This window comes from Remersonia thermophila, chromosome 2 (assembly GCF_042764415.1).
Source record: "Remersonia thermophila strain ATCC 22073 chromosome 2, whole genome shotgun sequence".
Classification (NCBI taxonomy): domain Eukaryota; kingdom Fungi; phylum Ascomycota; class Sordariomycetes; order Sordariales; family Chaetomiaceae; genus Remersonia; species Remersonia thermophila.
In genome coordinates, this window is record NC_092218.1 from 4,042,651 (window position 1) to 4,066,823 (window position 24,173).

Below are 24,173 nucleotides of genomic sequence, written 5' to 3' on the forward strand. Positions count from 1 at the left end.
CAGCAGCAGCAGCAGCAGCAACAACGGCAACGGGCCAGCTTCCAAGGTTGCTCGAGCGGCCCTCCTTCAACGCCGGCGCCGGCCCCGCCGAGGAGCCAACTTCTCTTTCTGGGTAGGTAGGGAGGTTGCGATGCCATGCAAGCGGTGGTGATGGCCAGCTGAAGACTTGCTGCCCCTCTTCGAATGCGCCCTCTCGCTCAACGCGAGAAAGCCAGATCGGCGGGTTGGCAAAAGTGGCCGCAGGCTTCAGTGTCCGGCACAAGTTGGGCGGAAAGGGCTTGGTTGGCCGCGGCGAAATGGTTGTGATGCTGCAAGATCCAAGGGCTCCACCGCCGTGGGCCAACGAAGCGTCACGATTCGACACCTTGTTTATCGGTGGGCCCACCTGACGCGAACTGGCGCGTCACGGTCGCGTCCGAGGTGGCATGGGCCAATCCGAGCGTACAAGTGGCTCTTGGCCCCGGGCTAGCGAAGCAGGGTCCAAGCTCCCTCGGCGCCTCAGGTCCTTCCTTTTTCTGCCGCTGCTCTGCTCTCGAGCTGTGCCTCACGACCCCGCTTTCTGGCTTCGAGGCGAGTGGCGAATGTACGACTACGGAGCCGTGCATCACCCTCTTGTTTCTTTTTCAACGGCCGCGCAGTTGGACGTCATCCGAGCAATCCCCCAACGGCTTGTGCTGCATCGGCATGTCTTGCTCCCTCCATGCTGAGGCTCTTACGATGCTTGCCCCCTTTTCTTTTTTTTTTTTTTTTTTCGCACAAAGCCTCGGGTCCTCGGGATACGCTGTTGGCATCCTGCCCCGGGGTCTCTCTCGGCTCGCGGCGACGGCGGTGATGCAAACGAACCCACCTAAAGTAGCTACCGGCGGTGACATCATCCGTCATTCTTCCGCAACCCAACCGCCATGAACCTCAAGCAGACCGTCTCGTTGCCAAACCCTCGCGATCCCACGCTAGGATCTCACGAGAACACCAAGGCCGGGCCGACCAAGGCCATCAGCCACCGTTAGCTTGCAGTCTTCGCGGCTGTCTCGAACTCGGTCTGCGGGCTTCCTGGCTTTCGGCGCCGAGCCGACCTGGGGTGTCCCGAGTCCGTCCCTGTTTGGCGGCCCTAACTACCGACCTCCTATGCCAACCCGTGGAGCCCGAAACCCTGGGCGGCTGAAAGAATTGGAGCTCTTTTTCCAACTTTTTTTTTTCTTGCTCCATCTCGGCCACGCCGGCGACGGCAGCACAGGCGGTCTGGTCTGCCCTCGGCTTCTACGCAGCACAGCTCGGCCCCATGGAAGCGTGCTGGCGAGCTGGCGAGCTGGTGAGCCGGCGATGATGCTTCCCTCGGCCGCCGTTGGAAGAAGGGTGGGTGGGGCTAGCAAAACTCGGCCCTGGCATCGGATTTACATACCACAGTATGTACATTCATTCAGTGAACAGTCAAGCTGGATCGCTCGCTTGCCAACCTTCAAAAAAGTGAACCCAACTCCCGGTGGCCGTCTGCGGGGAGAACAGCCGAGCCATACCCTGCTTGGACCGACCGACCGACCGACCTTCTTTGCCCATCTGGGCTTCTTCCATCCGGGAGATCCGCCGATGAAACGTCGCCAGAAAAAAAAATATCCCGGGCACATCAGCCAAGCAGCCCTCTCGCAGGCGATCAAGGGTTTGGCGCCGTACGTACGGAGTACGGGCGCATGCCCACACAAAGTCCGATGCTAACGATCTTCGTCTTTTCTCTCTCTCGTGATGCGTCATGAAAGACTCAGGATCGCGGGGGCAGCCAATTTGCACCTAGGTCTGGAACGTGCTCTTGGTATGATCAACATACCGATGGGTAGAACCTCGCCCCTCTCAGATCCTTCCATTCCCCTACCCTGGCCTCACGTTCCACCCCACACCACACATCCCACCACAACGGCGCAATGCACGCTCGCTTGTTTCAGGTCCCCAGATTCACCGAGCCGTGCGGTGGAGCAGGGCGCCGGGCTGTGGGAAAGTGCTTGCATACGCCTGGATCTCGCGCTCTCATCTGCACTCCGCATCCACCTCAGGCTCTGGCGGAACGGCACTACTCGCATACCACGCAAGGGGTAAAGGGGGGAAAAGAAAAAAAAGAAAGATAGAAAAAAAAAAGATGGAGCAACAGGTTCCACAGTGGATCTCACCTCCATGTCGTCGGTGTCGAGGTTGCAAGCACTCCGCGTAGCGTAGCTGTACCGGCGTGACGACCCCCCCCCCCCCCCCAGCTAAAAATGGATGCGTAGGATCTCTCGACTGCAACTCTGACCTGCGGGGCGGACCATTGTACAGTAAGTGCCGTAGGCTGCCATCCAAAATCTTGTACGCTACAGGGCTTGGGGACCGAATGAATGTCCAGTCCTACCAATCCAACCTGGACCTTGACGCAGGCGCCTAAGTGCTTTTCACGGGTTTCACGGGTTCCCAAGCTTCGTTTTGTTCTTCGGCGGGTACTCAGGTACGGACCTGAAGGCAGGGGAGGGTCCTTCCAAGGGGATTCTCCTCGCCGGGTAGCCCGGGGCAGAACTTCGGCCGGGAGGGGGGGGGGGGGGGGGGAGCCATCTCCTTCAAGAGCCATCGCATAGGTGCTCCGTAAGGCAAGGTAAGGTGCCCTGTCGTGGAGAGTCGAAAGACGAAAAGTCGAAAAGACGGGGGGGGGGGGGGAGGGGGGAGAAGCCGGCTGTCACAAACCGCCCTCCCCCCCCCCCCCCCCCCCCCCCCCCTTCTCCGGCCCCCTCGAACCAACCAAGGAAAACCCCATCCTCAGGCCCGGTCGTGTAACCCCAGCCTCCTCCGGTTCCCACGTCCTGACGGGAACGCTGCCCGCCGCCAGACTTTAGGTAGTTACCTACCTATAGTAGAGCAAGGACGGTGCACAGCAGTCCCCTGGCCTCGGGTACGGTATCTGACCTGCTTGTTCTGCGTGCTGCAGAACGCAAGGGACCTGCATCCCGCTGCTGTATAGCAGTATTGAACCATACAAAAAACAAAGAAAGTCAGGCTTCTGTGCGCCAAAAAAAAAAAAAAATTAATAAATAAATAAATAAAACAGCGGCGGCGGCGGTCACCCATCGCAAGATGGCCGGTTCACCAACATTCTACTGTTCTGCAAGCCAGCTCAGACAATCGGCACGGGAAGCAAATGTGAAAACGCATTGTCTTTCCAACGTCAAAAAAACATCCATCCCCCTTCCTTTCCCCACCCCCCATGTTGCGCGACACACCATACGCAGTCCTCCCGTGGAACAACCACCCATGTCTCAGACATCGACAACAACAACCACCACCACCGCCTTCCTCACGTCCTTCTCGTGTGGGTGGGTGTCCCTTCAGGCGTAGTTCTCCATGGTGTACTTCGCAGACCGGGTCGTCAGAGAGAAACACGAGGGAACGGGAACCATGCAGTCCAGAACGGTAATACTATAATATAGATAGGCCTAGCGTAGGTAGACTCGTCTATCAAGGGCGGCATCTCCTCCAACGAGGAACAGACCCGGGAGAGGACAGGGAGCACGGAACCTGCATGCATTCAGGCGACATGCACGCAATCCCATCGGCACCAACCTCAGCATCACGGCGTTCGGCTGTGACGCGGCCGAGGTGAAGTGAGGTCGGCTTGAGGATCACAGGTCGACGGAATCGTCCCTGTCCTCCCCCAACCACCGGCAGGCAGACGAGCACCCACAACGCGAAATCAAATGACAATTACGAAACCAAACCCACAGGCATCGCCATCACCACCTCCTCCATCCCTTCGGCGGTCCACCAAAATCAACATAGGTACCCAATCGCGTCATGCCCGCTCTCCGTCCCCAAACCCCAGCCCAGCCGCGCCCACAGGCCCGACCCGACCTGGCCGGGTGCGCACCACGCCATCCACGCTCAGCTAGACCAATCCAGCCCCACCGTCCCACAGCACGCGGCATGAATCAATAAATTAACCACCCGCCCTGGGTGAGCCCTCTCAATCCAACACCCTCCCCGCCACAGCCGCCCCACTCTTATCCTTCGTCACAGTCTTTCTGAGCTGCTTCCCGGCTTGGATCTCGCCCAACAAGCCCGCCGGCCGAGCCGTGGATGGCGGTGCGGGCGCACCGCCCGCAGGCGGCGGGGGCGGCGGGGGAGCGGGTGCACCGCCCGGAGGCGGCGGAGGGGGCGGCGGGGAGCGGGTGCACCACCCGGAGGCGGCGGAGGGGCGGCGGTGGCGGGGGCGGAGCGCCCGAGGAAGGCGGCGGCGGCGGAGGGGGAGGAGGAGGAGGAGCGGCGGAGCCTGGCATCGGCGGAGGAGGGGGAGGGGGAGGCGGGTGTGGAGCAAACGGGGCGGTCGTGGCTGGCACCGGAGGAGGCGACGCCACAGGGGAGGCCCCAGGCCGAGGCGAGGTCGGGGCAGACCTGTCACCTGCGGCGGACAGGGGGCGCGGCGGGCCCATGGTGCCGAAGAGGATGGACGCCAGTTGAGCGGCGCTCGCTCCGCCTGGGCGGTCGTCGTCCGAATCGGAGTCCTCGTCGTCCTTCTCGGAGCCGGAACCCCAACCGTCGTCAACCGGTCGAGAGCGAGTAAAGGAGATGGTCGGGGCGGTCGTCGGCGCGGCGGCAGCCTGCGTCATGCGGTGGAAGGGATTTGTAGACACTTCAGGCTGCGGCGGCGGCGGCGGCGGCGGCGGAGGGGCTGGCGCCGGGGGGGCGGGAGCGGCGGACGGCGTCTCAGCTGCTGCCGGCTGCTGCTGCGACTGCGACATCATCCTGAAGTAGGGATTCTTGCTCTCGCGCTCAGCCGAAGGGCTGGACGTGATAACCTGCGGGGGCGCGACCGCCGGCGCCGGCGGAGGCGGTGTGGGCTGCCGTTCGGGCTCTTTGTTGAGAACCTGGCTGTCGCCCACGGTCGGGGTGGACGCCTGAGGCGTAATCTGCTCCGGACCTTCGTCGTCCGACGACGAGCTCTCGTTCTCCAGGGCCTCAAGCTGCTTCCGAAGCTCCTCCTCGCGCTTGCGCGCCGCCTCAATCTCGGCACGACGCTGCGCCAGCTCTTCCTCCTTCTTCTTGGCCTCGGCCAGTGCAGCCTTCTTCCTGCGCTTCTCTTCCTCCTTCTTCAGCTTGTTCTGGCGGACCTGCTCCTCGAGCGCGCGCAGACGAGCCTCGGCTGCCTCGCGCTCTTTGGCAAGCTCGTCCTCTTGAGCCCCGGCTTGCTCCCTGCAAAGAAAAGTTAGCAGCACGTCGGCTTGTTGCGTGCCGTGGAAACTTACTCAAGCTCCCGAGTGGCGCGCTCTTGTTCCTCGCGCTCCTGCTCGAGACGCTCTTCTTCGGCCTTCTTGCTGTCATCCACTTTGACGGCTTTCCGGCTGGGGGGCGGGGGCGGCTTCTTGGTCTCTGACCTCGAGGCAGGCGGGGGCGGGGGCGGGGGCGGGACGCCCTGTTCCTCAGCGAGCCTGGCCTGCCGTTCGGCCTCGCGGCGGGCGTCTTCCTCTTCGGCCTGGCGCAGTTTGGCGGCGCGTTCAGCACGCTCGCGCTCGGCCCGCTGGGCGGGCGTTTCGCCGGGCTTGGTCGGAGGCTTGAGGCCAAGGGCGGCGAGTCGCTCGGCCATGCGCTGTTCGGCCTGCTGTCTGATGAAGGCCGCACGCTCCTCGGGGGTCTTGTATGCCGAGTACGACCCTGATCCCGCAGCGGAAGCTGGCGATGCGGTGCGGGACGCGGTCGGGGGGCTCTCGACGCGGGTGGCCGGAGACAACTCGGCCTTGACGGGCGGCTGGGCAGGCTGGCGTTCCTGGGCCCTGATGCGAGCGGCGCGGCTGGACCGCTGGAGATCGTAGATGAAATCGCGCACCTCGTCCTCGACGCCGAGAGCATCCTCCCAGCGGCGGCGCTCGTGCTCCGAGGTGGAATCCTCGGTGCCTTCCTTGAGGTTGTCCTCGATGCTCTTGGCAAACTCCCTGACGCTGTCCTCGACGTCCCGGACCATGCGTTCGTTGTTCTCCTTTTCGGTCCTCACCTTGATGTTCTCCTCCTCGAGGCGCTTCTCGGCTTCCAGGTCGCCGCTCACGTCGATCTTCTTGCCGGTCAGAGCAGCCGTGCGTTGCTGCATCATGGCCTTGGCACGGGCCTTGAGCCGATCAGCCTCGGTGATGGTGCCGCCGGGACCAGTGCCAATGATGGCAGCAGAGCTGCCCGGGTGAGCCTTGGCGTCCCTCAGGCGGAAGAGCTCCAGCCTCGCGTCGGCGATGGCCTTTTCGGTCTTCCTGACCTGGGACGCGAGCTCGGGGATCTTGTCGGTCAGGGCCTGCAGCTGACGCTTAAGCGCTCGACGCTCGGCCCCCGAGTCGCCGCTGACCAGATGGGCATCTGGGTGGTTGTCGATGTCTTCTTGAACACGCCTGATGCGACGATAGAGCTCCTCGGCCTCGCGGCGGTCGCGCCTGTCAAGAATCTCGTCCTCCTCGGCGTTCTTCTCGTCGGCGAAATCCATGGCGTCGAGCAGGACCTGGCGCTCCTTGATCTTCTTGCGCAGCTGCTCGATGGTAAGGTCCTCGCCAGAGGCGGTAGAGGCCGGGGAATCGGGGCGTGGCGACACGTTCCCGACCCTGCGGCGCGCGGTGGACCGGTAGCCGACCTCGTCGTCGTTGTTCTTGAAGACGGTGGCGTCCTTGCGGGTGCCAGGGGCGCTGGTCGCCTTGAAGGAGTGGCTCTTGAGGTAGCTAACGCCCGTCTTCTGCGGCAGCAGGGCAGCCCCCGAGTTCTTGCGGAAGTCAGACTCCTGGTGGAGCAGGTTCTTGATGGTGCCAAGCGCCTCGTTCACGTTCCGGGTCGACGGCGGCACCAGCTCCGGAGGCAGTTGGTTCGGGATAGGGTAGCCGTTGAGCTTGCGGTAGATCAGATGCATGGCCACGGCAAACTCGTCGAGGTTGAGGCGTCCCTTGTTGCCGTTGTCGGCCAGGGTCCAGATGCGCTCGAGGTCCGACTTTTCCAGGCCGCTCTGGCCGAAGATCTCGATGGCCTGGTCGCCCGCAATGTAGCCCTTGTTCAAGCCGTCCCAGGCGCGGAACAGCTCGTCGTACCGGGTCTTTTCGTCCTTGGTGATGGCCCACGGGATCACGGCGTTCCCTTGGAGCCCGGCAGTGGTGAAGTTCCTCTGCTCACGGCCCGCCTGGGGCATCATGCGGGCCTGCAGCGCGTCGATGTTCGGGAGGCCGGTGGCGGGGGTGTTGACAAGACCCCACTGGCCCGGGCGGCCGGTGGGCTGGGCGTTCAGCGGTGCGACCATGCCGCCAGCAGCAGCATTCGGGGACAGGGTGGAGCCAAAGCCGGTGGGCATGGGAGGCATGGGGGGGCGCGGACCGGTGTAGCCGGTGGCCGTCGGCATCCCGGTTGGCTGGGCTTGCAGGCCCTGGCCGGGAAATCCCGTCGGCTGCGGCTGAAGAGACGGGAAACCCGTCATCTGAGCCTGGAGGAGTTGGGAAGCCGACGGCTGGGGCTGGGGCTGCTGGATCACGGGCGGTGCGGCGGCGTTCTGGACGTTGAATTCCGGGGCGTTGGCAGCCTTGGAGGAGCTCGAGGTTGCTTCCTCGGCCACGCTAAAGTTGATGATGTCGACCATGCTGGAGACCTCATTCTTGATCTTCTCGGGTAACGTAGACGGCAGGGACTTTCCCGTGAGTTTCAGATTGCAGAGGTACATGGCCAAGGCGAACTCGGGGAAGTGAAGCTGGCCGGACCTCGTAGTATCCGCCAGTGTCCTGTACAGACGCAATGTCAGCATGGAGCTCCCATACCCAATCCGCCGGCGTTCTGAAACCACGCAACCACGCACCATATGTGAGACAAGGTGTCTCCGTCCAGCTGAGACCGCAGCAGCAGGTCTCTTGCTTGCTCTCCCGACATGGTGGTTTGACTCTCGCCGACCGCCGACTTGAACAGCGTCTCAAACTTGGCCTGGTCCTGAGCCGTGATGAACGAGAGGCGGATGTTGGGAACCTTATTCGTGCGGCGCGGCGCGGCGGCGGGAGCGGGCTTCGCGGCGGTCTGGAACGAAGCCGCCATTTCCTTGAAACCGGTAGGCTGGGTCTTGATGGGCGCCGGCGGAGGGGCCAAGGCCGGGGGGGCCACCTGGGACGGAGCCGAGGCAAAGGGGCTCGGCAGCTGCGGTTGGCGCTGCTGTTGCTGCTGGAACTGCTGCTGGAACTGCTGAGGAATGGCAGGGACGGGCGGGGCGGCGGAGGGCATGGCCTGCGACCCGAAGCCGGTGAGGTGCGGTTGCAGCTGTCCCGTGGGCTGCGGCTGCTGCAAGCCCGGGAATCCGGTGAAGTTGGGCTGGATCGGCGCCTGCTGGAAGCCGGGAACGCCGGTGGGCTGCGGGGCAAAGGGGCTCGGTTGCGGCGCTTGCTGCTGCTGGGGGAGGCCGGCCCCGGTGCCGAAGGAGCCTCCGTATTGGGCTCCGGGCATCACGGGGTTCTGGGCGTTCCCGCCGAGAAAGTTGGGATTCTGGTACATGGCGGCGGTGGTGTGGTGTCGTCAGCCTTGATGGGAGAGGGACGCCGGGAAAAGGGGGGGAAAGTCGGCGCCAGAGCCGAGAGGCAGCGGCGGTGGTTTGATTGCCAGGGCAACGGCGAGGTAGCTATTCAGCGATCAAAGGAGAAGCTGTATCAGAGTTGAGAGTTACGTTAGGGTAGTAAGAAAAAATCCAACGAGTGATTGCCGTCCCGCCCTCCGGAAGACGGTGACGACGGCAGTGGTGATGACGAAGCCTGTGAGACAGGAGGGAGCATCGGTTAGGGATTGAGCCAGCTTGATTGGGAGATGAGACTAGCACCGCCCGCAGCGATAGTTGCATAACGCCAAGGCGGCGGCGAAATTGACATGATGCAATTATCGAGGGGGGAAATATGGGTCCCATCTCCAGCTCTCCAGGCTCCCCAGGCTCCCCAGGCCCGGAATGGGGCCTTCCGTCCTCCGGCTTGGCTTGAGCCCCTCCTACCCCTCCCCCCCCCATCCTCTCTGATCCCCTCGATCCCATGAGCTGCCATCCTGCCACATAACACAACTGCAGGCATCGAAGCACCTCATCCAAGCAACCTGCCTACCATCCCCACATGGCGTGACGCGGCCGGAGGGAAGATCCGATTACGCTATGGCCCAATTCCAAGATGGGGTATTCGGATTGACTGCGAGGTCCCCGGGCTTTGCTGAGCCGTCTCTGATGCTTGTGTCATTCCCTCAGTGAAGCCAAGAATACCAAGGCATAGGTGGGATTCGTATAGTTAACACGAGTCAATTCTTTGTTCTGGGCATTGCCCGCCCGGTCAGGTTCCATGGGAGCAAAGCTTCGATATCCATCCAGGCAACACAATGGAAATCGGCACTCGATTGATGCCACCAGCTCTCGACACCGGACCTCGGGGAGTCATCTGGAGGGCCCGTCCTGTCCAAATCTCTGTCGGGTATCTCGGCTACGAGGCGCTGCAACACTCCGACCAAAGGAGGGGGGCGGGGGAGACTGCATGCATGCATGCCACGGGGAGCCTGGTTCTCACGGAGCATCTCGCTGTTGAGTGGTGGGGGAGAAAAAAAAAGAGGGCAGGAGGGAATGGCAAGCAAAACCCGGTCAATTCGGATTCGATGACACCATCCGGCGCCCGTGATAGTGAATGACACCCTCCCGACGTGCATTTTGCGCTGCGCTGTCATAAAAACCAGGATGGAAGTGACATGGAGTCGCTAACACCATCTCGAGGTCCCCGGTCCCCAAAGAGCTCTCACCGTAACTCGCCCTGCAGCTGCAGCCATATTTTTCTCGCCCGTGCCCCACCGTATCCCACCCTCTGGGCATCCAAGGAGAGGAAGGTGAGGCGTGTCTGCAGCGAGCTAGAAGCTCCTTCCCACAGGCATTGTCACCAACTCTTGCATCCTTGTCTCCTTCCTTGCCTCCTTTGTGCAACAAGGCGGTCGGGCTCCGACACTGGGAGGTTGCGGTGGGCCCCTCCCCCACCGATTCCGGCCCCTCAGTCCCCACGAACCAGCTTCTTTTTTTTTCTCCAGGCCCGTCAAAATCTGCCCCTCCTCCTCCCTTCATTTGGGTCCTTGTTCCTCCCTCCTCCTCTTCCCTTCTTCTTCTTCTTCTCTCTTCTTCACCATCTCCCTTCCCTTCCTCACTTTCCATCATCTTCAACTTCTCCCATCTCATCCCAGCCCGAGGCAGGCCAGGAAGAGATCTTTGTCCTTTGACTGCCCCGCATTGAACACTTGATACCAGTCAGCCCCTCCCCCGCCTCACGTCAAGATGGTCAAGTCGTCGGTTCTGGGTTTCCCGTAAGTTCCCCCCCGCCGATTCAATGCATCCATCGGGGCCCATCATCTCGCTAACCGCAACGGCACAGCCGCATGGGTGTCCTTCGGGACCTCAAGAAGGCCAATGAGGCTTACTGGGCCGACAAGATCACCCAGGAGGCTCTCCTCGCCGAGGGCAAGCGTCTCCGCCTCGCCCACTGGAAGATCCAGCAGGAGGCCGGCGTCGACATCATCCCCTCCAACGACTTCTCCTTCTACGACCATGTCCTGGACCACATCCAGCTCTTCAATGTGAGTTCCTGTTTTGTGGCGGCTCGAGGTTCTGCTCAGGAAACGCCAGCTGACCATTGTCTTCTCCCCTCCAGGCTGTTCCCGCCCGCTACACCGCTCAGAAGCTCTCCCCCCTGGATGAGTACTTCGCCATGGGCCGTGGTCACCAGAAGGCCGGTGTCGACGTCCCCGCCCTGGAGATGGTCAAGTGGTTTGACTCCAACTACCACTATGTCAAGCCCACCCTCCAGGACAACCAGACCTTCACCCTCGCTGCGGACCCCAAGCCCGTTCGCGAGTTCCTCGAGGCCAAGGAGGCCGGCATCGCGACCCGCCCCGTCCTCGTCGGCCCTGTCTCGTTCCTTGCCCTCGGCAAGGCCGACCGTGGCTCGACCGTCGACCCCATCACTCTCCTTGACAAGCTCGTCCCCGTCTACGTCGAGCTCCTCAAGGCCCTCAAGGCCGCCGGCGCCGAGTCGGTCCAGATCGACGAGCCCGTCCTCGTCTTCGACCTCCGCCCCGAGGTCAAGGCTGCCTTCAAGCCCGCCTATGAGGCCTTCGCCGCCGCTGGCGATGCCATCCCCTCCATTGTTGTTGCCACCTACTTCGGTGACATTGTCCACAACTTTGATGTCCTCCCGGCCTTCGCCAACGTCCGTGGCATCCACGTTGACCTTGTCCGCAACCCCGAGCAGCTTGAGCCTGTGATTGCTCAGCTCGGCCCCAACCAGATTCTCTCTGCCGGTGTCGTCGACGGCCGCAACATCTGGAAGAACAACTTTGCCAAGTCGCTCGGCCTCCTCCAGACCGCCATCAAGGCCCTCGGCCCCGAGCGCGTCATTGTGGCCACCTCGAGCTCCCTCCTCCACACTCCCCACACCCTGGCCAGCGAGAAGAAGCTGCCCGCTGATGTCTACGAGTGGTTCTCGTTCGCCGTCGAGAAGGTCAAGGAGGTGTCTATCCTCGCCAAGGCTGTGACTGACCCCGAGGCGGTTCGCGCCGAGCTCGACGCCAACGCCGCTGCCATGAAGTCGCGCGCCGATTCGACTCGCACCAACGACCCCAAGGTCAAGGAGCGCCAGGAGCAGGTCACCGAGGAGATGCACCACCGCAAGTCGCCCTTCGAGTCTCGCTATGCTGAGCAGAAGAAGCACCTTAGCCTTCCTCTGTTCCCCACCACCACCATTGGCTCCTTCCCCCAGACGAGCGAGATTCGCATCCAGCGCAACAAGTTCACCAAGGGCGAGATCACGGAGCAGGAGTACGATGACTTCATCAAGAAGGAGATCGACCTGGCCGTCCAGATCCAGGATGAGCTTGGCCTCGACGTCTACGTCCACGGCGAGCCTGAGCGCAACGACATGGTTCAGTACTTCGGTGAGCGCCTGCAGGGCTACGTCTTCACCACCCACGCCTGGGTTCAGTCGTACGGCTCTCGCTGCGTCCGCCCGCCCATCATTGTCGGCGATATTTCTCGCCCGGCCCCCATGACGGTCAAGGAGTCCAAGTATGCCGCTTCGATCTCCAAGAAGCCCATGAAGGGCATGCTTACTGGCCCCGTCACCTGCCTGCGGTGGTCGTTCCCTCGTGACGACGTCCACCAGTCCGTCCAGTGCCAGCAGCTCGCCCTGGCCCTCCGCGACGAGGTGCTTGACCTCGAGAAGAACGGCATCTTCGTCATCCAGGTCGACGAGCCGGCCCTTCGTGAGGGTCTGCCTCTCCGCAAGGGCGCCGAGCGTGATGCCTACCTCAAGTGGGCTGTCAACAGCTTCAAGCTGGCCACCGCCGGCGTTGAGGACTCGACCCAGATCCACTCGCACTTCTGCTACTCGGAGTTCCAGGACTTCTTCCACGCCATTGCGGCCCTGGATGCTGATGTCCTCTCGATCGAGAACTCCAAGTCGGATGCCAAGCTCCTCAAGGTCTTCATCGACGAGGCCTACCCGCGCCACATTGGCCCTGGTGTCTATGACATCCACAGCCCCCGTGTCCCGCCTGAGGCCGAGTTCAAGCAGCGCATCCAGGAGATGCTCCAGTTCCTCCGCCCCGAGCAGCTCTGGATCAACCCCGACTGCGGTCTCAAGACGCGCAAGTGGGATGAGGTCAAGGGTGCCCTCACCCACATGGTCAACGCGGCCAAGCAGTTCCGCGAGCAGTACACCAAGGCCTAAACGCCTGGTGTGTGTTGCTGCAACCTGAGCACCATCTTGCGATGGTGCCCGATACTATCCCGATATTAATTCAACAGCATGCTTTTGGGGGGTCTTCTAACGGTTCTAAAATGGGAAAACGGGAGATAATACCTCCAGCACGCCATATTCAACTCGGCGTTTAGGCAAAAAGGGGGAACGGGTTTGTTTCAACAAGCATTAGCATCACTTGGGAGAGGGGGGGGTCGCCATATTCAACTCGGCGTTTTGCGGTCATACAGGACAAGAAAATGGGATGATATCAACCTGGGGATTTCGGTTTTGAAGGGAATGGGTCGGTGAATTTGTCAGTTCGGAATGGCCATGGGGCTTGCATCTTCAACAAGATGACAAGTCTTTTCTGTGGCTGGAAATAGTCTGCCTTCACAACAAATAGCGCCCGCTTGAGGTAGCTTGGACTGGTAGTGGTCCATGGGAGGATCACTCGAGAAATGGAACACGTCCATTGCAGACAAGAAAAGTCGTGCTTGTGTGTTGTCTTGGTTTCTTCGTGATATTGAAGGGGTTATACGTCACTCCAGCAGAAATGTAGCTGCTCGAATGGTTACGTCGATGTCTCTGATTATCATTTACATGTGACCTGGACTCTATATACACGCATGACCTCATGGTTGACGGCCCCGGCCAGTTCGCTACACCTTTTAAACAAAGGAAATCCCCAATGCCGTCTGTACGGTGCTTTTGAGTCCAACTGTAAACAAGATGAAAGCAAAACATGAGATTGTTGGCCCATTCTCCCACATCCGCCCAGCGGAAGCTTGTCTTGTCGTTCTTCTCCCTGCCTAGCAAGGACCGACAGCCCCGGAATGGCTGACGAGAGGGAACCCGAAGACAAACACTGCACTGCGGTACGCAGGAGACAGCCGGTCAAAACCACCAGCCCACCAGCCAGTGCATGTACCCAACCCAAGGAAAAAAACGACCCTCACTCCGCCCAGCCAAAAACCTCCCCAATCGACATCGTGTTACACCTCGTCCCCGTCAAGGCCACACCCACGCCCACCAGGTCCACCACCAGCAACACGACCGCCGCCGTCATGAAGCGCGGGCAAAACACGCGATAAAGCATGAGATGCCGCCTCAAGTGACCCGCCCACATCATGGTCGCGAGCCCCTCCGTTGCAAAGTAGGCAACGAACGCACCGAGGGCCTTGCTCACGGCGTCGAGCAGCCCCTTCCGCTTGGGCCCGGCCTTCCAAAGCACGAGGAGCGGGACGCACGCCGCCGCAAGGATCTGGCCGGCGAAGGTGTTGAGCGCCACCACGAGGGGGCTCCACGGGTACCGGACGCTAAACAGAGGGATAAAGGCCGCGTCCCACTGGATGGTGGATACGACCGCCTGATGGCCCGTTTTGAAGAAGTGGAACGTTCCGAGGACGGCGAGCATGATGGGTCCGATCGAGGACGAACCGAGATTGTGCAGGTCGAGGATTTCGAGGAGGGCAAGGACCTGCCAGGCCATGATGGCCAGGGCCCCCGCGCCCATGGGTTTGGAGAGCAAAAAGCAGGCCGCGAGCAGGTTGAGGGGCAGCAAGAGGTATCTCGCGCCGTGGGCGTTGGCGTAGCCAAAGATTTGGACCTGGGCTTTGGAGGGGTCGGTTGGGGAGGCAGCGGCACGGACGGCGACGCACGGCGGGGCCCAGGCGAAGGCGGTGGTGCCTGCCACAAGGGCGATTCCCAGCAGCATTTGGGCGAAGTAGACGTTGAGGTTTTTGAGGGCGTTGGTTTCGGACAGGCCGGGAATCCAGGCGCCGTTGTCGGCCGCGTCGAGGAGCCAGTAGAGAGCGGACATGAAGAGGACGGCCCGGAAGATGTAGCCGATCCAGGTCGGTGCAAGGCCCTCGTAGGCGCGGGTGGGCTGGAGGTAGGCTTTGATGATAGAGGGGAGGATGACAGAGGCGACAAACGGGATGAGGAGTTGCCACGGGGCGGAGGTGGAGGATGTGGCTGAGGCGTAGTAGGTTGAAGTGCAGTAGGGCATCTGCTCCTCGCGGCAGAGCTTGGAGAAGCTGGCGACGCGGGCGAGAATCACGAAGACGACAGAGTGGTAGATGGCCAGCGAGCGGTCGGCAAGAGACGGCAATCGGAGCGCGGCGAGGGCGCTGACGAAGCCGAAGGTGGCGATAAAGAAAAGCAGGATTGAATCCTCCCAGATCGTGTATGAATTGGACGCGAAGCCGATCGACTGGCTGACGGTGAAGACCACGGCCATCCAGCCCCAGAGAGTCTTCGGCAGGAACCTTGGCAGGGCCTCATGGAGCTCGTACATGGTCACCAGCACAGCGGCAATGCTCGTGAGCGCCGCGATGCCGGACCCGCGGTACCAGTCCCCTGATTTCCCAACATAGGCGGAGATGACTCCGCCGATGAAAACGGGCAGCGCACCCAGGAGGGCCGAAGAAACCAGCCTCTTTTCGGCAACGTCCGCCAAGGCTGCGGCATCGGGCTTGATGCCCTGGAGCGCGAGGCTCTTTTCCGCGAGCTCGAGCTCCTCGTCCTCGACGACCACGTCGTCGTCGTCTCCCCTCGAGACGTAAGCCAGGAGGACCACCACGCCTAACGCCGTGATAGCGATGCCGAAGAGCATGTTCTTGACGTCGAACCTCGCCCACAGCTCCCGGCAGACCTCCAGATTCTTAGCTTGGTACGCTGCAAAGGCATCGAAGATGGCCGCCCAATCCTGCTTCTTGGCGGCCGACACCAAGCTCTCAGCCTTTTCCCAGAGCTCGGCCGGCGTGCCGGGTCCGGTGGACGGCGCAATGCCCCGGGCCGCAAAGTAAGCCGTCTGGTAGCGCTTGATGCCAGCGGCCGTGACCCTCTCCGCAGCGGCCAGGTTGGCCCACGAGTTGCCCTTGGCACCAGCAAAGCTCTCCTCGATGGGGCGGCCCAGGTTGTTGAAGGGAATGGGGATACCCATGAGGAGGGCGAGGGTCGGGACAAAATCGATCTGGTTCAGCGGGCGGATCTTGGCGTTGGCGGGGGGCGTGACATATTCGGGCTTTGTGCGGCCAAAGACGCCCTTGGGAGAGTACATCCACAGCGCTGCCTCAATCTCATCCTCGCTCTCGCCGCCGTGATCTCCCTTGCTATCCATGCCGTGGTCGCCCATGACGATCAGCACCGTCTTGTCGTCAATCGTGGCGGCCAGATCGCGGATGAAGCGGTCCATCTGTTGCAGCTTCTTGGTCATCTCGGGGTGGTTCGGCCCGTAGCGGTGGCCGGCGTGGTCAACGCCCAGGCAGTGACCGATCAGGACATCCCACTCGCCGCGGCGCTCCATCGCAGGGAAGATGTTTTCGATAACGCCATTGTCGACCGTGTGAAGGTCCCAGACGTTGAAGCTGTCGTAGGCGCGGCTGAGGTTACCCTCAAAGTAGCTCGGGAACAGGGCCTCCCACGTGTCATCACCCAGGTGCACGACCCGCTTGCCAGCGGCCCTGAACTGCATAAGCAGGTTGTCCTCGTCGATGGCGGTCCCTGAGAAGCTGTTGCCCACGTCGACAAAAGTCGGCAGCGTGCCCGTTGTCAGGCCCTTGAGGCGCTGCATGGTGGCGGTGGGCGGGTCGGCAATGAAGGGGCGCAGGAAGGCCTTGCGAGGCTCGCGAACGGCGGTCTCGTACAGGAAGGGAAAGGCATTGTGAAAGGCGGCGTCGTCGTCGACGGGGACGGTGAAGTCGTAACGCAGGGCGTCGATGATGACGACAACGGCACGGTCGAAGGTGCGCGGATGCCAGCAACCGCCTTCGACGGTGCCCTTGCCTGGCCAGGACGGGAGGAGGTCGGGAACGGTCGAGTTGGCGGTGGGCGGCATGGCGCACTCGGAACGCTCGTCCAGCACGAGGCGGGTGAGCAGGAACCCGCTCGTGAAGTATGCGATGCCGACGACGTGGATGAGCAACAGCCAGACCCAGAAGGCCGCCGTCCACACCCACCGCGTCTGGTAGGCGCTCTTGCGAGACGCCTCGATCGAGGCGCGGACCTTTTCCCTCAAGCTGATGCGCTCTTGTTGTTCTTTGGTTTGGGCATCTTGGGCCTCCTTGCGACGCTTCGCTTCGGCGAACTGGGCGGCAATGGCCTTGTACTCGGAGGCGGACGATGACGGTTTCGGCGGGGATTTTGACGGCGCCATTGTGAGTGATAAGGGGTATTAAAATGAAGAATACAACCGAGGAGGACGAAGAAAAGGCGACAGGCAGGCCCAAAACAAAGTGGCCAAGGAGCGACGAGAAGAAGTCAGCGAGGTAAAGAATGACAGGTGAAAACGGGCAATTGAGGCCGGGATCCTTTTCCACAGTCAAGCCCGAGTGCCATTGAGCCCGCGACGGTCTAGCGACGGGCTGCACGAAGAAGAGAAGGCGACATCTCTGGTTTGCAAAAGGGAAGCGGGTTGACGGCTTGAGCTTGAGAGCGGCACGAGTCGCGAACCGAGAAAAAGGGAGATTACCCCACAGCAATATTGTACCCTAACCCTGGTGGCCATCAAGGTGTTCATCTGTAAGTCTGCAAACCAAACACAGCTACTGTGTATTACACAGCAAGTCGGCTGCACGACACGTGTACATCGAGGTTCGATGGCGGCACTTAGGTACCTAAGCGACCAGCATGCACCAGACGCATGTACCTGATCCTGACCGTAGGTTGGCTGAAGGCCCAAGCTGTTACTAGGCTGGTACCGCCATATCCGAGACGCCGGGCGTTCCAAGACTGGGTTCCTCGTCCCAGCCTCCCCCCATCAACACCGCAAAGCACACAGCCTCGATCCTAAGGACTCCCGGCCCCACAACGAACGACACTAGGAACAAGTGATGAGAGAAGAAAAAAGCCCACCTTGCGGGAGGGGAAAATAGAATTACACAATATGAAACTATGTCCATATGAACAGCCAAGCAAAGGCCGGCCGGCGCTGGGGACCAATGCGCTTCGTATATATACGTCAATGTGCTCATGCATGAACAGGATGGGTATAACATATCACCGCGCCGTCCTCGTGCCGTCCCAAATGGCCACGAGAATCGCGGGCTCATCCCTCCCGCCCTGCACTTGAACCCGTGCCAGGCGAGCAAGTGCCTCTGCCCTCCGAGGAGCCTCCCTTGACCTGCCCTGCCGAGCTGAAGAGAATGGAAACCGCCCGCCTCCGCCATTTCGACGTCGGCCCGGGGAAGGGGGCAGTACGCCGAGGAGCACCAAGAAAGAATTAGAAGAGAAAAAGGTCGAAAGTCGGTGTTCGGCGGTGTGGTTGATGTAAAGGTGGTATCTCGCTTTCGTGTCCCTAATTCCGATCATCGCAAAAAAAAAAAAAAAAAAAAAAAAGTCTACGCGCGCCCATGAATGTCGTAAAGAAGTAACCGCTCGTCTGTCGGGTCGAGCGAGCAGGTCGTCTGGGTCGACCGGTGCGTGTGTCCGTCGCATGGACCTTCTCCTTCTCCTCCTCCCCCCACGTCGTTCACCGTCCAAATCTCGAATTTGTTCGGCTCGCAACGCGCAGGGTTTAGTTGTACTCCTTCTCCTTCAGACCACCAATCTTCTCCATGTCAATGGAGTAGAACTGGCTGCTGCTCTCCTTCTCGTAGGCGGGAAGCTGCTCGTCTTGCAGGGGCTCGAGGCCGATCGAGGTCTCTCCGACGCGAACAACAACGACGCGGCCGCTCTTTGGCCTGCCCTGCTCGTCCTGCTCGTCGGGGAAGGTGATGTGAATCTGGGGGACATTGTCGGGCGAGTGCGGCGGCGAGTTGGGGTTCGCAAGCATGGGCGAGCCGTTGCCGCCGTTGACCACAATGACGCTCGACCGGCCATTGCCGCCGCTGGTCGTGATGGTCAGCCGCCGGTGGTTCCCTGTCTTCTTGACGTCCTCGTACGACGGCAGCGTCTCGCGCATCATCCGCTGCTGCTGCTTCCTCCGATGCCTCCGCACCAGCATGAGGGCGGCCAACGCAACGAGGCCGGCAAAGGTGAGCGAAATGAGGGCGATGAGGAGCTTGATCAAGGAGGCATCGTTGTCGATGGGCTTCTCGCCCTCGCCGTCCCTGCGCAGGATCTTTGCGACCGAGTCCATGGCTGGTAATGAGCGTGCGTAATGGTGCTGTGATGAGTTCGTGTCTCGTCGGGATCAAGGTGCAGGGTGTGGAGCAATTGGCTATGTATTGAAGAAAGCTGCGAGGTTGGGAGAATCGTCAACATCATGTCGCTGCATCCCTGGAGCACAGGGAGCCGGGCACAGGAGGCAATCCGTAACCTACCCAAGGGATGACGTTGTCCTCCAAGGCGCACTCTTGTTCTCCTCGCTCTCTCCTTTCTCTGTTACGGACTTGGCTTCGCGTTGAAGTTGTGGCGTGACACCGGGAATTGCATCGACCAAAAGACAGGACTGGAATCGACTGAAAGAATGAAGCCGATACCAATTAGAAAAGACCGTTGGTTTTCCCTAGATCGGGAGATGGAAGGGAGCGACCGTAAAGAACGACGGATGCAATTCCCTGAGTCGATGGACGCCGACGATCCAAAGTCGCGGGTTGGTGAAGGAGAGAGGGGATGAATGGAAAAAGAGAGCGTGAGGTGACAAGCGCCAGAGGTCAGGCGGGAGCAGGTGAGGAGACGCCCAACACAAGTACCACCCAACCACCGCTCCTGTTGTTCGTCAGGGGCACGCGAGCTCGCGCATTCAGGCACACGCAGACACACTGGCGCTACCGTAGCACTGAGCGACACTGCTTTGGGATGAGCCGCCCCATCCAATTCAACGCCGGGCCAATCGAAACGCTCAACGGCCATCCATCTGGCGGGGCCCAATTTTGGCCAAACCCACCCAACTCAACCCCTGTCCAGCGCCTGGACCCAGAAAAACCGTCGAAAAAAATGTCCGTGGGAGACCTGGGTGGCCCGTGCGCCTTTGTTTTCCCTGCTGAATCGCGGCACAGAAGCAGAGATCTCGCTGACAAGGGATGGGGGCCAGGACCGCCAAAACCCCCCCGATCCCATCGCCGGCCAGGGTTCCACCATCGCTTTCTGTTTCGACGACGCATAAAGAAAACAGGGAACCGTTTAATGTCCGGGATCCACGGATTGGAGGACACCTGGAATGAAGCTCGGGTGTGAAATGACGGGAAGAGCCGCATCTCAATGCCAAGAAGGAAGACGACGACGACGTTGGCAAAGATGGACGGGCGTGGAGGATTCGAGGAAATGATGACCTGGCCGGCTTGCAGGTGTCCAGCAGACGCACCTAGCCGCCCGTCACTACGCTATCACACGCTGAGCTCACGATAAAACCTGGATTCCCTGGCGGCGGCAAACCCCTTGGCGTGATTAACTATAGTATGGCAGACAACAATGCTTTCATGTGTTGACTTGTCCCGAAGAATACCTGCCCCAGGTTCAACCTACCAACGACGCCGGTCATGCCTAAGGTCCCACCCGTCGATCTCGGATGTTGTCAACTCACGCATCTGATGCTTTTTGCGAGTATGATTGCGGCTTTACGAGACCCAACACCAAAAATAAATGTCATTGAACACTCGAGAGGAAGGCAATTCCTAACTACGTGTGCCCCCCAACCCTCAAACGAACCCCAATACGAAGGCATGACCGGCAGCTGGCAGGCAGACGGCCCGAACTTCTTAGGAGGACGGCCAACTCACCGCGTTGTTACAATGATTGTGAGACCGACACACCGACGCACCAACTAGGCATGATGGCATGGAGTGGGCATTTTACAAAGTCCTTCCGTCTACCATCCGTTTTGTAACCGGCTTTTTTGTAGCGGGGCGTTCATGTGAAAAGCCCGCAACAAATAACTAACACTGGCCGTCGGTGTTGTTGTGATGTCTTGTGTTGCGGGATTGCCAGACCTCTCAAGTCCCTCCTCCTCCTCTTTTCCGTGCTGTGTTTTACCCCATACGGCGGTAGCATCGCCGCTTCACATGCTTTGTGTGGCGTGGCTCGGTGGCGTGTTCTAAGTATGAGGATACACCAAAGACGTCCCGTGGTAGCGACGGGGGCGGTGGAAAGGGCGTCGGGGACACAGCGGCGTTTCTGTGCGCGGTATATTGGCTGCGCTGCCGTTGGTTGTATTTTTTTGCGTGCGTGTTTGTGGGTAGACATGGTTCCATATGTGCCCCTTCTCAGTTTGAACGCCATCAACGCGAAGCGAGAAGCTCAAGGATCTAGGTAAGAAGGTCGAACCGAGGTCCGCTCCGTGGTGATATCCCTCTTCTTTGTGATCTCATTTCCTTTCTCAGCCTCGTCTCCCAACGGTGAGTTGTGAGCCGGTCGCCCGCGGCAGTGCGTTGCTCGACGGGTGGCCGTCGTGCCCATGTATTCGGATTGGACTGGCACTCCAAAGTATGTCAGCGTTGAACAGGCCCGGTCCTTGGAGGATGTCGAGCTTAGGCCAGATAGGCCAGCGCGTTATGGGGCCGGCGGGTTAGAAGTTGGCCCTCGACCGAAGCCAGCTGCGGCTCTCTAGCATCCCTGTTATCTCATAGGAGAGAGATGGATGGAGAGACGGTCCACCCGTTGGCTGGCACGCTCCGTGAGGTCCATTATCATCTTGCGTCCTGTCGGTGCTCGGCTGTGTGTACGTGGGCGGCCATATGATGAACGAACCTCCTTTCCGTGGTCCAGTGTGGGACCGGCATGGTTTGCAGAATGGGGTGAGGTTGACGGATGGACAAACTGCTCTCTCTCTCTCTCTCCGCCGGCCAGACTGTATTGTATTGTAAGCGGTGCTTGTGTCGAGCATCCCCCAGGAAAGGTGAAGCACTGCGTAATACGCAAACCTACGCCTCGGCAGGCCGCGCAATGCTTGGCCAGCGTTGCGAGGGGAGTGGGAACACACGTACGAGAGGGGGGGAGGTAGATGAAGAGGATGAGCAAGGACACCAGGTACGAATTCTTCAGTGGCACCAAGTTCTGAAACTGGTTGGGATGCTCAGCTGGCGGTGGTCATGTTAGGGAGCGAAAGAGTGGGAAAGAACAGGGGTTGGGATGCCAAAGAGGTGTCACACGGCCGAGAATGAATGTTGGTTTGTTGGGGGTCGGCGCCTCCATCGTGATCTAGAAGCGCAGGAGCATGGAAGCAAGACTTCCATCCCAGCCAAGGAACCGGGCGACGATCTTGCTGCACACCCCTGGGTACTAACTAACCATTTCTGTCTGGCATGGTCGCACAGTCTCGTTCCGTCCGGTGGACGGAAGCAAGCCATTCGTGCCAGACGACGGTTTATCCCTTGACTAGTCACGGCGGGACAAATATCACCCTACTCCCATCCTCGGAGAACAATGCTCGTGCCAACGTGGGGCGTGAGGAGAAAAGCAGGAGGGCAGATCATCCAGGGACGCAACGAGAAAAAAAGGCCCACAGATATGTCGCACCAACCTCGTCAGTGTCAGCACCGTCCTCTGGTTTCTGGCACCATTCGATCCTAAGGGAGAATCGTGGCCTATCCTGCTCGTCCTGACAGAAGCATGTACGACATGCGCATATAGAACGACCGGAAACGCCCGGGAGGCAGGGCATTTTGCCCCTAGAGGTGAAGCGTACAAGAAGACGCTGGGCGCCAGTGAGTGAGACACGACGGCTGGGGCGTGCAGGGCCCATTCCGCATGCTGTTGGGCTTACAAAAGGGAGGGGGGCAGGCCCTTGGTTTGTGAGTGGGCTTGCCCTCTCTCTTGTTTGCCTCCTCTTGCATATAGGCCAAGGTGTTGGGCTTGGAATCGGGGAGAGAGACCTCCCGTCATCGCCCGTCACCGCCCCTCGTTGTATCTACAGTACCGGCTGCAAGTGTATATAACATACATAGCGACAGCGTTAGCCCCTTGAGTCCTTTGTGACTCTCTCTTTCTCTCTCTACTCTCTCTCTCTCTCTCGCCATCCGTTACGCCCTCTCTCCATCAAACTACCCATCACCTTGTTGGCTACAGCGAAAAGCGTGGTCTGCTTTCGACCCCAGCAACCAGAAAACCCTCAAACACGGGGCGGCGGCGGAGACAGTGCAAGACGTGGTGAGTAAAAGCATACCGATGTCTATGGCCAGCGCCGATGACGACGACGACGACGAGGGGACTAGGGGGTAGATGAGATGACGTTGAACATCACGATGATGACCTACGCATGACATGCGTTGCTGTCGGCCAGCTGACGATGTGCCAGAAATCGCAGTCAGATCTCCAAAGTAAAGAGCACCGGCACAAGGGAAACTCGCGCTGCGGCACGTTGCTTTTGGGATCGACGCCGTTACCAACGCCGTTCGCTTGACTCTTGGGACTCGAGGCATCGACACAGCCAAGCAGCACCGTACAGCATCGAACCGACGGCGAAGCAAGCGGGAAGCCAACGCCAAACAGTCGAAACCAACACGATCCGGGTTCCGACTCCCGAAAACGTCTCAAGGGATTCCAGATCCTTTTTTTCTCCCCGACGGCGTATCGGGCACAGTGGCAGCGTCTCGAAGGCTGCATCGGATCCAGCCCAGCAAACACGCACATAATTGCAGCGTCGGGCTTGGTCATTGCCGTTCCATTGGTGGGTGGACGTTGTCGGCGTTGTTGCCGTCAAGTATGTTGTCCCGGCTGCCCGAGCTGTGAATCTCTGAGAGACTGACCTGAAGATGAGGTTGCAGCTGCCGCGTGGAGACCTACAAGGCGACGGGAACCGGACCCATCGGGCAGTGACAAGGACCACTTAGCGGTAGCGGCAACCGCACCCACTCTCAGGGCACTAGGGCACCTGCCCGCTAACGCCACCAGCACCGGGAGAGTGGTTGCACCAACCAAGCATCCTGCAAAGGGTACCGTACCTACCTACCACCTGAGGTTGAGGTACCTCTGGTCAGGTAGGCCTCCTGTCATCCGCCATCGCCAGGACGGGCAGTCCACGCCGACCTCCAGCTACCATCCCGGCCGCGACACCCATCCTTGATCGAGGGCTAAACACAAGCAGACCACAACCTAACGTACAATACCTTACCTCGAGACAAACGCAAACAGTCCAGGTAAAGCTCACCTCCCGTGCATTTCACCCTTCAAACCACATCTTGAACTCCCAACAGCCACACTCAGCATCGGCCTTGGCCTTTTCAGACCAGGGCAGCTTGTGTCACCTGAACCAGGGCTGTTGAGCAACCGGCACGCTGGAAGTGGAGAGTCAACCTTCTCGGGGACCGAACAAACGCCCTTGAACTTCCTGGCGCATCCGCATCCAGTTTAGACTTGAAGCAGCCTATGCGAGCGGGAAAACAGAGGCCTGCCGGGATCTAACGCCATCGGCCTTACTTTGCAGAGATTCCCCCAGTTCCACGTCGACATTGGCGCTGCATCCGGGCCCAATCCTGCCCTCCGCGGCAAGGGAGACGGTGGAGGACGTGAGACGCAGCAAAGGGAAACGTCCTAAAAAGGACCCTGTCGCTTGAGACG

The 24,173-nt window shown here is 60.4% G+C and overlaps 4 protein-coding genes across 4 annotated transcripts; 1 reads left to right on the plus strand and 3 right to left on the minus strand.

The window, feature by feature from the left end:
• Window positions 1-4,010: 4,010 nt before the first annotated feature.
• On the minus strand, window positions 4,011-8,490 carry VTJ83DRAFT_2565 (uncharacterized protein; the record flags this gene model as incomplete). The annotated part of the gene is made up of 3 exons (XM_071008849.1): window positions 4,011-5,199; window positions 5,253-7,736; window positions 7,811-8,490. The coding sequence occupies 3 exons, from the start codon at window positions 8,488-8,490 to the stop codon at window positions 4,011-4,013; spliced, it is 4,353 nt and encodes a 1,450-aa protein (XP_070869105.1).
• Window positions 8,491-10,276: 1,786 nt separating this feature from the next.
• On the plus strand, window positions 10,277-12,725 carry VTJ83DRAFT_2566 (uncharacterized protein; the record flags this gene model as incomplete). The annotated part of the gene is made up of 3 exons (XM_071008850.1): window positions 10,277-10,305; window positions 10,374-10,575; window positions 10,650-12,725. The coding sequence occupies 3 exons, from the start codon at window positions 10,277-10,279 to the stop codon at window positions 12,723-12,725; spliced, it is 2,307 nt and encodes a 768-aa protein (XP_070869106.1).
• A 964-nt stretch (window positions 12,726-13,689) lies between these two features.
• On the minus strand, window positions 13,690-16,893 carry VTJ83DRAFT_2567 (uncharacterized protein; the record flags this gene model as incomplete). Its single annotated transcript, XM_071008851.1, has 1 exon — window positions 13,690-16,893. One exon carries the CDS (start codon window positions 16,891-16,893, stop codon window positions 13,690-13,692), a length of 3,204 nt encoding a protein of 1,067 aa, XP_070869107.1.
• A 1,359-nt stretch (window positions 16,894-18,252) lies between these two features.
• On the minus strand, window positions 18,253-18,816 carry VTJ83DRAFT_2568 (uncharacterized protein; the record flags this gene model as incomplete). The annotated part of the gene is made up of 1 exon (XM_071008852.1): window positions 18,253-18,816. One exon carries the CDS (start codon window positions 18,814-18,816, stop codon window positions 18,253-18,255), a length of 564 nt encoding a protein of 187 aa, XP_070869108.1.
• Between the last annotated feature and the right edge of the window lie 5,357 nt (window positions 18,817-24,173).